Source organism: Rousettus aegyptiacus, unplaced genomic scaffold (genome assembly GCF_014176215.1).
Source record: "Rousettus aegyptiacus isolate mRouAeg1 unplaced genomic scaffold, mRouAeg1.p scaffold_m13_p_3, whole genome shotgun sequence".
Lineage (NCBI taxonomy): Eukaryota > Metazoa > Chordata > Mammalia > Chiroptera > Pteropodidae > Rousettus > Rousettus aegyptiacus.
In genome coordinates this window covers 61813063-61825868 of record NW_023416306.1, presented here as the reverse complement: position 1 = coordinate 61825868, position 12806 = coordinate 61813063, and the positions used below count along the sequence as shown (strand labels likewise).

General features: G+C 43.9%; 1 protein-coding gene across 1 annotated transcript; it reads left to right on the top strand.

Moving 5' to 3' along the window:
• The first annotated feature begins 11529 nt into the window (after positions 1-11529).
• LOC107518590 (interferon omega-1-like) lies at positions 11530-12181 on the top strand. Its single transcript, XM_016160418.2, has one exon. The coding sequence runs from the start codon at positions 11633-11635 to the stop codon at positions 12179-12181; it is 549 nt and encodes a 182-aa protein (XP_016015904.2). The 5' UTR covers positions 11530-11632.
• The last annotated feature ends 625 nt before the right edge of the window (positions 12182-12806 follow it).

Sequence of the window (12806 nt, the reverse complement as noted above, 5' to 3'; positions counted from 1 at the left end):
CACTGTGACTCTTCTCACAGATTGAAGAACGACTATTGTTGGGGCCATGGGGACCAAGCTGCCCACTCGTTCTGCAAAGCACACTCATGCTGGTTAGGGGGCCACCTAGTGACTCAAGAGTTCCTGTACCTACCAGAGTGCCCCATCCCCCTTTTGGGTAGAGACTTCTTAACGAAGCTTGGAGCACAGATCACCTCTGCCCCCAGGAAACCTACCAGTCTCACCCTGGGAAACCAAACTGCTCTAAAGATGGCTGTGACTATGCCCAGAGAAGATGAATGGTGCCTCTATTTTCCGGAAAGATAACAAATAAATCCAACCAGGCTGCTAGAACAGTTCCCTGCTGTATGGAGAGAAAAGGGGCTCCCAGATCTAGCCAAAAATCATGCGCCTATTGTAAAGGACCTGGGGCCAGAAGCCACTCCTGTCACACAAAGGCAATATCCAGTGCCACGGGAAGCACGCATGGGGATTCGGGACCGCATCCAGTGTTTGCACGACACCCGAATTCTAGTTCAGTGTCGTCACCTCGGAACATTCCTCTCTTATTGGTCAAGAAGCTGGGAGGGAACGACTACCACCCTGTCTAGGAACTCTGCGCCATTAACAGTGCAGTGGTCACCATCTAACCAGTGGTCCCAAACTCATGAGCCCTCCTGAATCTCTTACTTGCCCAAGCAAGCTGGTTCACCTGCGTCCATCTCAAAGATTCCTTCTACTGCCTCTGGTTATCACCGGCCACCCAGCCTTTGTTTGCCTTTGAGTGGGAAGACCCACACAACAGGAGAAAGACACGACTTACTTGGACTCGACTGCCACAGGGCTTCAAGAACTCTTCCACCCTGTTTGGTGAAACGCTGGCCACAGATCTTGCTGCCTTCCTCAGAAAGATGGAACTACACCCTACTCCAGTACATAGATGACCTGTTGCTGGCTAGCCCCACCCAAGAAGACTGCTGGAAAGGAATTAGAGCCTTGTTGGCCCTACTCTCTTCCATGGGATACAAGGTGTCATGGATGAAGTCTGAAATCTACAAACAAGAGGTAAGATACCTGGGGTTCATCATCTCAGAAAGACATCAGGCACTTGGACATGAAAGGAAACTGGCTATGTGTTCAATATCTTGGCGAAACACTAAGAAAGGGGTCCGTGAATTCCTAGGGGCTACCTGATTCTGCCAAATCTGGATACCAGATTTCTCTGGAATTGTCAAGCCACTGTGCAAGGCCACAGCTGGGTCCATGGAATGGGGCTCTAAACAAGAAAGGGCCTTCAGAGAAATAGACTTTTGACCAGTGCACCAGCATTAAGACTACCAGATGTGACACGGGACTTTAACCTCTTCGCACATGAGAAGAATCCTACTGCACTGAGGGTCCTCACGCGAACAGTCAGGCCATGGCAGCGCCCAGTTACATATCTGTCCAAACAACTCGATCCGGTGGCCGCGGGATGGCTGCCATGCTTCCGGGCCTTAGCTGCCACTGTAGTCCTGGTCAGAGAAGTGGACAAGCTCACGCTGGGACAGAATGTAAATATAAAGGTCCCCCATGCTGTTACTGCATTAATGAATAATCAAGGACATACGTGGCAGACCAACACCAGGATAACTCAATATCAGGGACTGTTTTGAGAAAATCCATGTGTCTGCCATGAGACTATGCAGACAATGAATCCCACTACGTTTCTGCCCACTGCAGAAGGACCTCCAGGCCACGATTGTGAAGAGGTCACAGATGAAGTCTACTCAAGCAAGTTGGACCTGACTGACACTCCTCTTCAGAACCCAGAACTGGTATTGTTCACTGATGGGAGCAGCTTCATCCATGACGGACAGCACAAAGCCAGCTATGCAATATAGATGAGGTAATCAAAGCTGAGGCTCTGCTACAGGGCTGGTCGGCAGAGCGGGCACTCACCCAGGCACTGCTAAAAGGAAACGGGCCAATATCTGTCCTGACTCAAGTTATGCCTTTGCTATTTTACATGTTGAAGCCATTTATAAGGAGAAGGGACTACTGACGGCAGGAGGAAAAGAAATTAAGAACAAAGAAGAAATTCTTCAACCGTTAGAGGCAGTCTGGAAGCCTTCTCAGGTGGCAGTCATTCACTGCAACAGCCACCAGAGAGGAACCGACTATGTCAGCAGGGGAAACGACTGGCAGACCAGGCAGCTAGGGAGGCCACCAACCAACCAACTGCCACAATGGGTCCTGAGCCAGTCTCCAAGTTCCTCTTCGCCCCAGAATTGCCTCTGTCCCTGAAACACACAAAGGAAGAAGAACAATGGGCTCTAAGTGAACGGGGAACCAAGAGAAAGGATGGCTGGTGGTAGTTCCAGATACCCAAGCTCCCAACCCTATGCACCCAGATCAGGGCTAGATGTGTAACTTGTGCACTAAACAACACTGGCCACAGGCCAGAATCCAATCCAGGGGTGCAGGCAATTGGGACTATGCCTTTTGAAGATATACCAGTGTACTTTACTGAGGTCAAGCTCTGCTGGGGCCACCAATATTGCTCGTATTAGTTTACACTTACTCTGGATGGACCGAAGCTTTCCCTACACTCAATGAAAGGGCACGAGAAGTAGCTGGAGCCTTGTTGAGGGAAATTGCTCCAAGATACAGGCTGCCCCTCTCTAACGGGTCTGACAACGGACCTGCCTTTGTGTCTGAGATAGTCCAGACTATGTCCAAAGCTCAAGGAATCAAATGGAAGCTCCACATGGCCTACGGGCCACAAAGTTCAGGGAAAGTTGAGTGAATGAACCAGACCCTCCAGACCACTCTAGCTAAGCTTTGTCAGGAAATCTAGTTACCTTGGATTGACTTGATGAGCATGGTGCATCCCAAGGCCTTTAGGCTACTCCCCTTTTGAAATCTTTTATGGGAGACCTCTCCCAGTGATAGGGAAGCTCAAAGGAGATCCTTGACTAATAACTGACCTAGAAATGTCCTGACTCTTTCAGGCCCTAAGGAGGATCCTCTCCCACATCACCCAGGAAACCCTAGAAAGAGCCCCTATCCCTTTAGGAAATTAGGTTGACCCCTGTCAGCCAGGATATCAGGTATGGGTTAAAGATTGGAAGCCACTCCAGCCAATCTGGACTGGCCCTCACGCTGTTATATTAGCAACTCCCACTGCTTTCAGGTTGCGAGTGTCATCCTGTGGATCTACCACGTCCAGGTAAAGAGAGTGACACCTCTGGAAAAACCAGAGACTCGGACTGTGGAGCCTCTTCCTGATCAGCTGCTCCAAGTCGCGTTCCAGAGGCAGCAGAGATCCACCTGAGATCTTTGGCCCTGCTCTGGCCACCCCCAGAAGCTGGCCAGTCTACACATGGCAGAAGCTTGAGGATCAACCATCTAGATTGTCCAGATGTATTGTTATCATCTTTTAGCTCTAACCCCTAGTTATACTTGTCCTGCTGCTTGCTTCAGGGTTGGCCTCAGTAGCACCTGCCGATTGGACCTTGAGTCAAAGAGTCACTTTAGCCCTTACCTGTTTAGCCTATGTCAGGAACCTCTCAATTCTTGCTTGTTCAGGGAAAACCTCTCTTCAATACATCTATAATCAAGAGCCTGAAGCCCTATAAGAATTTAAAGGGCATCGAAAGGGGGCATCGAAGAGGAATTTTTCACTCAAATGGCTAACCTTGTAATTAGCTCTTTGTTCCGCTTCTGTAGGCACTCTTGCTGCATAGGCCAAAGGGCAGGCTGACCTCCAGATCAACCGAAGACTCACCTTCCCCTTTCCTTGTTCTGTCTAGATAAAACACGTATCCCCTTTGCTTGTTCTGTCTAGATAACTGATGCATTGCCTTTGGTTGCTAAGCCCTATAAAAGTAAGGTTACGCATGAGCTCTGGGCCCATATCTCCAGAGCACTAGCTCTTCTGAGATGGCTGGCATATTAACCTGAGTTCTCCAACTCTCTGAGTGGTGCTTGCCAGTCTGATTTTTCTACATTTTCATTCCATTTCTACTCCCAGGTCATGTCCCTTGATTTCATAATCAGGAGAAAATTCTTTGTCACTTTGTTTAATGATGCCACTAGCATTCCTTGAACCTTGACTCAGTAGTAAGAGAAGCGTAGCTTAAAGAAATTTCAGAGGATATGATTGTTGCCAAATGACAGGCCTGCGAAGTGTCTGAGTAGAATCAAGAGATATTAAGGGCATCTGAAGTGTAACTGAACAAATTCATCAGGAAATGTGTGCCAATTGCTCAGTTTGCAGGGATCTCATTTTCAAATTTCTACCTCAGGTTAAAGACTCGATCTTTATATAATTTCTGTCCAGCCAATGAGTTAAAAGGCTCTAATTTGCATATTAAACAATTTTTATGACTTGCCTTTCTTTGTTTCTCCACTACTCGTAGGGGATCACAGAGGAGCAAGAATACAAGGACTTCGTTTGGGTTCGCCTGGCTCTGTCTTTGTGATCTCCTACCACCTTACAAATATGATGACTGCTGCCACTATTTGATGTTCTCTCTTTTTTCTTTGCATTTCACTCCTTTCTTTCTTTTCTTCTTATCTCTTTCATCTTTTCTTTTTCTTTTTTCTTTCTTTCTTTCTTTTTTTTACTGTAACTTTACCATTTTGCTTTTGTTTTTCGTTTATACTTTTGGATGCAAAATTTATGATTTGGTTCCATATTGTTGCTTTTCTCTAAAAATCTCTATAGCCATGTCCTCTTTCATATCTCAGTGTTACTCAATATTCAAAGGTGCAGGACTGAGCTGCAGGCTGGTGGGCTGGCGGGGCGAGGGGAAGTGAGCTTCAGCTGCCCGAGACCTCTCACAGGTCCCTCAGCACAGGGCAATCTTACACCCCGAGGTGTGGGAAGTGGTCCCAAGTGCCACTGGATGAGCTTCGATGGATCACAGTGCAGCACCTGCTAAAAGTCGCCAAGGTTTTCTAGCATCACCAACCAAAGCATGTGCAGATGTGGTCAGACCTCCAACCTCCGGCCAGCTGATTCCCCTCCAATAGATATCAAGGTCCACAGCCTCCTATGAATCACACCTTCCATACGCTATGGGACTCTGGGGGCGGGTAGAGCTGCCAATCTGGGAGTGGAACTCAGTGAGAATCAGGAAAATCTCGTCAGCATTAATTTAACGGCTCTCAATGGTACCGTTTTAGTTTCACAGATTCATTCCTAATAGCTAACTTCAACTATCATTAACTAGTAATGCATTCTCATTGTCATGTGGAATAACAATCTTGACATCTCTTTCACTCTGTAGTAAAACCTCTGAATAGGTAGCAAAAGAGAGAAGTCTGGCACAAGCTAGGAACATGAATGAATAGTGTCATTGTTACTGGAGAAGAAGTGACATTTGATTTTTTCAACTGTATCCATTTTGGTACAACTTGAAAGGAATTTCTATAATCAGCACAATGTTTTCATTGAAGTATTCCACCGGCAAGTGTGTGCATTTTCTAAGGGTGCAGGGAGGGCCTGAAACTGTGGAGAGGTATCAAACACATCCTTTCCTTACATACCACACACATTTGGATTTGCTGCTCTTCAGCTTAGGCTTGGCCAGGGCCCTACTTACATTACAACAGATTTTTTATATCGATTTCTTCCTAGGTTGCTAATCATCCTGGAACGATTCATTAAAAACTTCTTTCTACCATATTTATATCAGATATATCTTCATCTTAAATTAATTAATACAGATAATACAATGTGTTTTTTAATTGTTTACTCAATTTCTCTCTTTATCACACTCTTTTGAGTATCGCTACCATAATCTCACATCATTTTCTAGATGAGATAGATGTGCCAAGACTTCCTCTGTTCTCCAAAACCATTTGCATTCCTTCTGATTAAGTATACTCCATTCAGAATGTGGAGAGCATCCTTTTCACAAAAATCTCAGGCTTTTGGGGATGCATACATAACCGAATGGCTATGAGTAGAATAGTCTGGGACAATTCCTTCATCAGCTTGAAGGGTGAAAGTGGATCATGGAATTTCTCATCAACAACATCTAAGGTAAACAAAAGCTGAAAATTGGCAAAAAGCAAGCAAAAACAATAGCATGCACTAATAAAGAGAAGACAAGGGAGTTTAATAGGAGGATCGAAGCCTATTTTAAAACAAAGGTATTCTAAAATAAGAAATTTCGGATAACCTATGATACCCAATATAGGATTATGGTTTGAATCTTGATTTTTCCAGCAATTGTGTGATCCTGAGAAATTCACTTAATTCACTGAGCCCCAGAATTCTCAAATTTTATATTTCTAGAATTATTGTGAGTGTTAAACAAACTAAAACATCTTAAAACACTTAAAAGAGTTCCACATAGGTCGGGCTTAAATCTCGCAACTTTTCTTGGTTTTTGTTTTTTGTTTTTTTTAATATCGATATATGTGAGAACAGCAAACTTTTCCACCTCTCAGTAAGGACCGACAAAAATATGGCAGTCTACGAAATGAAAGCCTAGGGAATGTTGTGCAGACTGGCTGATTATGGTCAATATTCACATGGTAGATAAGTCGGATCTGTATATTCAGTTAGGAAATGGTGGCTTGCTTAAGTATCTAGAAGACCAGTTGGTCTTCGAGACTGAAGTGAAACATATATCACACATTTTAATACGTCCTGGCGCACTTCGGCCTTCCCTTTCTGGTTTTCTGAATCACAGTCTGCCATTCCCACATGACAGCATTTCCTGCCTCTCCAAGGTAGAAATTCCCAGCATGCTCTCCTCATTCATGCTTCCTTCTGCACTGCTCATCCACACAGCACTATTCTGCTCCTCTGTGATTTCTGGCCACCAGTTTCCCTTTCAGAGCACAAGCCACCACTTAAAAGCGGAAGTTGAGTGAAAGTTCCAGGTTGTCAGAAACTCCTACTTTAGAGACAGTTTTTCCCCTTCCGATGAGTATTTTTGAAAATGAGACATTTCCTTGTTACAATGATGTAATAGTAGCTGTAGCTAAAGGAACTAAAAGTGGGATCCTTTACTGTGGGGACTAAGACATTTACAGAGGAAGCAGACCAACTATTGGCCACGATGGACAAAGACAACCAAGTCTACTGAGAGCAGGCTTTTTCCTGTCCTGGGTAAAAAGACTGAGCCCTTTCACCCACTTCTTGAGAGCTACAAAGAGACTGTTGTGGAAAGAACTGATTTCTGAAAGATAGTCGACAAAGCTCACTGCCTCAGTTTTGTATGTTGGGGAGGGAAAATCCCCCCAGTTTCAGGCGGGACATGGCCTCTGTGGGAAAACTGCAGCCATGTGGGGAGAAAGGGTCAGAATGTGTGTGTTTTTTGCCTCCAGGCTGCTTAGCTGGCCAGAGTCTCCTGAATCATGTGCCCTTTATTATCCTCGTAGGCCATTTGGAGCCTGAAAGCCTTCCTTTCTGGGTAAATCAGGAGAAGCAAGATAAATCAGGAAATATGTCCTATTTGAGGTGCACAAAACTGTTCTTTATAGTAAGTTGGCAGTTTTTCAAATTCATTCCCACTCCCAGATCATGTTTCTTGACTTCATAATCAGGAGAAATTCTCCTTTTCACTTTGCATAATGATGCCACGGGCATCCCTTACACCTTGACTAAGTAGTAAGAGAAGCAGAGCTTAAGGAATTTCAGAGGATGCCATTGTTGCCAAATGGTTGGCCTGAGAAGTATCTGTTTGCATAGAAAGGACAGGTGTTAAGAGCATCTCCACTGTAACTGAACAAGTTCATCAGGAAGTGTGTGCCAATTGCCCAGTTTGCAGGGATCGCATTCTCAAATTTCTACCTCAGGTTACATACTCCATCTTCAGACAGCTACTATCCAACGGATAGGTTAAAGGGCTCTAATTTGCATGTGAAACAGTTTTTGTGACTTGTCTGTTCCTGTAGGGGATCATATAGGAACAGGAATACAGAACTTTGTTTGGAATCACCTGGCTCTGTCTTTGCAATTGCCTGCCACCTTTCAAATATTGACTGCTGTCACCATTTGGTGCTCTTTCTTTTTTCCTTTTGTTTCTCTTTCTTTTCTTTTCTTTTGTTTGTTTCTTTCTTTTTTTACTGTAACCTTATTTTGTTTTTGTTTTTTGTTTATACTTTTGGATGCAAAAGTTGATGAATTGGTTCCATATTGTTGCCTTTCTCTAAAAATCTCTACAGCCATGTCCTCTTCCATATCTCAGAGTTACTCAATATTCGAAGGTGTAGGAGGACTGAGCTCCAGGGCTGAACGGCTGGGCCGGATGAAGGGGAGTGAGCTTGAGCTGCCTGAGACCTTTCACAGGTCCCTCTGTGTAGGGTGCGCTTACACCCTGAGGTGTGAGAAGAGGCCTCCAGTGCTGCTGGATGAGCTGTGAGGGATCACAGTGCAGCACCTGCTGGAAAGTTGCCAAGGTTTTCCAGGGTCACCAAACAGCATTGTGTGAACCTGGCCACACCTCCACCCACCTGCCAGCTGCTACCCATGCTGCAGCAGTCAAGGTCCCTTGATGGCTAGCCCCACACAGAAATGCAGTGAAGACCGGAAGCCCTTTCCACGCATTTACAGCCTTGACTTGGGAATGGATCTGGGAGTTCATTTGTGCCCCTATTGTAGCGGTTCTATGTCTGATCCCATGAGGAAAGTGCTGCAGGACTCACGTTTGCTCAAAGACAACAGCGCACATTTAGAAACGAGGAGATGGAAGTCAACAGCATCTTGAGAACTTACTTGGAAGGAGTACAGAGGCCTTTATTGTGTGGACTGGAGCAGGCGGGCTCTCACAAGGTAGAACTATTCCAATGGGCAGCACAGAGTCAGCTGTTTCTCCAGATCATCCCTATTCGGATGGGGAGGAGATCCAAGTGGATTCCCTGAGCAGAGTTATCCCATGGAAACGTGGCCAATAGCAGTGTTCCAGGGGCCGTGACTCTGATTCTACAGAACCTGCTGAGTGTTAGAAGGAATGAGGGTTACTCCAGTGCCAGCTGCAAACTTCAACTACCATTGGCAGAAAAATCTACTCCCTCACAACTATTTCAAAGGGAGTGTGTCTACTTTCCTAAGCATTTAAAGTCAGTCACCAGTGACTCATACTACACACGTGCTGCCATAGAAAACAGTAGACAACAGTCCTTTTGCATTTGAAGTGGAACTTGAAATCCTTTATCACTGCACCATTCCTGATCTTCTGATTTCATGCCACTGCCTCTCCTTGGTTCATAAATCCCAGGTCCATTTTAACCTTTCACTTCTTTTAACAGACCCTTTCGGACAAGTCATTATCTCAAATCTCCTGCAGGTTTTGACTTTGGACTTTAGTACCTTCAGAATAATCCATACTTCTAGATTTGTATTTCTCTCCAAACAGTCCAACCGGAATTAATGAAAAGATTTAATTAATAATTTCAAAGATCTTAGGACAGTGGATGGCCTGTGGGATAAATTTAGCATGAATAAATTTAGTAGGATAAATTTAGAATGAAATTAGCATGCAATAAATTTCAGTGTTATCATTTAAAATATCATCATCAGTATTTTCCAGATTAAGAGCAGATTCATTTCTTAATACTGTCTCTTTAATTCTAGAATTCTTAGGCAATCTTTAAATTGCCCGAGTAGATTTCTTAATTAGATAGACTGCAGACAAAGGTTAATATCCACGATCCTTCCAGAGAGGGTCGTTAGTGTTCTGGCGCCTGGGTTCAGGCTGTGGGTCACTTGAGAATTGGTTGGTGTGACTCCTGCCTTCTCTCCTCAGAAATGATTTCACATGTCTGGTCCTGCAGAGCTGCAGGCTGGTCATTAATCGGAATGTGGTCTTCTTTGAGCCTCTGGCAGGGGCAGCCATTGCCCCATTTTGTGTAATTCCATGCTGGCTTTCATCCTTCCACTCTGCCATAGCACCCAGTTCGCAACTTTGTTTCACTACATTTTGCTAAGGTAGTCATTTTGTCGGCAGGAAATTACTTTCCTTCTTTCACTTTTATGATGTTCGGAATTACATTTGTTTTATTTCCAGCCCACAAAAACTGTCCAGTTTTGCTTTCTAGGAAAGTTGAAATGAAAAATAAAAAATCTGAAGTCTCGAAAGTTAGAAAGGAAAATAGCGAAGCCCCTTTGTGATTCTGTTACTTCCCCTTGTTTGTATTAACCTCAGAATGAAACAGAAAGTAATGCCAGATGAGCAAGACAGACTATGCCCTGTAAACCACTATGGAAAAATTTAGTTATTACAAATCTTGTTATTGCTGTTATTTAAATTTAAAATCAAATAGCACAAATAAGTAAGAAAGAAAGTTATTTCTTTTTGACATCATAGCTTGAGCCTTACTCATTTTGAGCATGCCACAGAGGGCAAAACAGTCTAATTGAAATATGCAGACTTAATGAGCAAGTGAAGTTTACGAGTTTCTGTCCTCTAAGTTTCTACTGAGAGATGTCATCATTGAATCTCCTGTGTGCAGGTCAGAAATTTTGAGCATAACAAGTGTTCGAAAATTGAAGTAATGAGTCTTACAATAATTGCTATCAGCATTGATGGCTGCCGACACTTTTGATACCTGTAGACATGGGTCAGGAGAGGAGGAGGTCACTGCTGACAACTAGGATCCTTTACACAAACACTCCAGGAGGAAGGGCAAGGATGCTGCTCGGTTCTTATTTGACTGACAACAATACAAGCCCTCCATGGCAGACGTATTCTACAGTCCTCAGGATGTGGTCTGCCTGCCCTCAGGGAATGAATCCAGGAGAGCTTGGGTTGAGGACACTTTGTCATTCCAGAGGAAAAGGGTTACTAGAAGTAGCATCTCCCTCATGAGTCAGGTGGTGTTGGGAAAATAAAATGGTCTTGGGATTAGAATCTCCACACCTACACGCATCAGAAGAGAACCAGGATTCCCGCTGAAGTATCAGCACGAATGAGCAGCACCGCAGACCAGTTACACACGGCGGAAAGAAGGGGCAGAGTTTGTCATCATTCTGACCCTGTGTCCTCAGCGAAAGAAAACCACATGGACCTTTAAGAACGTGTTGTAGAAGAAAGAGAAACATCCCAGAACCCCGTTTACTCATGATCATCAGCCTCCTCTGTGAATCAAACGGTAAATGAATCCTAGTCCTTGGTTCTAAAGAGTTTATTCACTAAACATGGTCTATTACCGAACAAAACACACAAACTCAGAGGGCTGAGGCAGCCTGTCACTTCATGTAAAGTAAGAAGGGTAAAAGCGCTACCCAGGGTCAAGGCCAAATTGTGCTTCTAACACTGAGAAGACCAATTTTGACATATTACAAAATGTACATGAGTGTGGGCATGTGTGTGTGTAATTACAATCAACACATTTCTGACTTTAAGACAAAAACTTTTCTTCTCTGATTGATAAATATTTATTGGGAGTGACACATCCAAGTTTCTTGGGAAAATTAAACTTCTCTTGCAAAATTAATAGTGTAGATTGATGACATCATCTTAGACCCCACGGAGAACACATACATGAAAACAAAAAAAGGAAGTAAAAGTGTAGAGAAATGATTATGAAATAAAAATCTTTGTGTTCCCTATTTAATGGCCATGCTTAGAAGGAACGTCATCAGAGAACCTAGAGTCCAAGGCTCCCCAGACTTGCAGCTCAGCCAGGCCAGCAACATCTCTGATTCAGCATGGCGCCCCTGCTCTCTCTACTCATGGCCCTGCTGGTGTTCTGCTATGGCCCCAGTGGGTCTCTGGGCTGTGACCTGTCTCAGGACCATGTCAAGGTCAACACGGAGAACATTGAACTTCTGCACCAAATGGGGAGAATCATCTCTTCCAGCTGTCTGAAGGATAGAAAGAGCTTTGGATTCCCCTGGGAGATGGTGAGTGGCAGTAAGGTCCAGAAGGCCCAGGTCATCTCTGTCTTCCATAAGATGCTCGAGCAGACCTTCCTCGTCTTCAAGAGAGAACAGGCCCCTGCTGCCTGGAACACAACCCTGCTCCTCAGTGGACTCCATTTGCAGCTGAAAGACCTGGGAAGCTGTTTGGTACCAGAGATGAAAGAGGCGGAATCTACCCTGGGAATGGAAGACTCTACACCAGCCATGAACAGGTACTTCCAGGGCATCCATCTCTACCTCGAAGAGAAGCAATACAGTGACTGTGCATGGAAGGTTGTCACAGTGGAAATCAGGAGAGCATTCTCTTCATTAACATGGTTGCTAGAAAGGTTATAAAATCGGGATGGAGTCCTGGGGTTACCTGGAAATGATTCTCATTGGTGGTTGTGTCATATCCTACTTGCGCATATGTCATCAGTCATTTCCAAAGGGTCTTTCTACTTCAGTCAGAAATTACTGAAGTTAATTTTGCAAATCTTTTGTCAGAGTATTAAGCAAGACTATGTTACAAATTCAGCTCCAGGGGCATCAGTCCCTAAGAGGTGCCCGCTTTATGCCTAATTGCTTTTTCTTTCTTTATTTATTTACTTGTTTATTTACTTATTTATTTATAGTTAATTTATTACAGTCCTTCTTGTATCTGCCATATTTGTAATATTTAAAAATCAATGTAATTACTTGTTCATCTTTACATTGTATTAAAATTTACAAAACATATTTACCTTTCTATGTTAAATTTGCTTTTGATTTATTTATTAAATTTCTATCAAAAAGACTTCTTGAATTTATTTAGAAGATAAAAATCCAGTTTGATAGGAGAAACATGGCAGCGTGGGAGACATCTCCAGATCTCTCCCCTTGAAAAAACAATAAACCGAACTTCTTAAACTCAACACAAAACACCCAAACTTCACACCAGCACGGATGAGCATGGCATCTGTGCATAAGAGCTACCACAGAT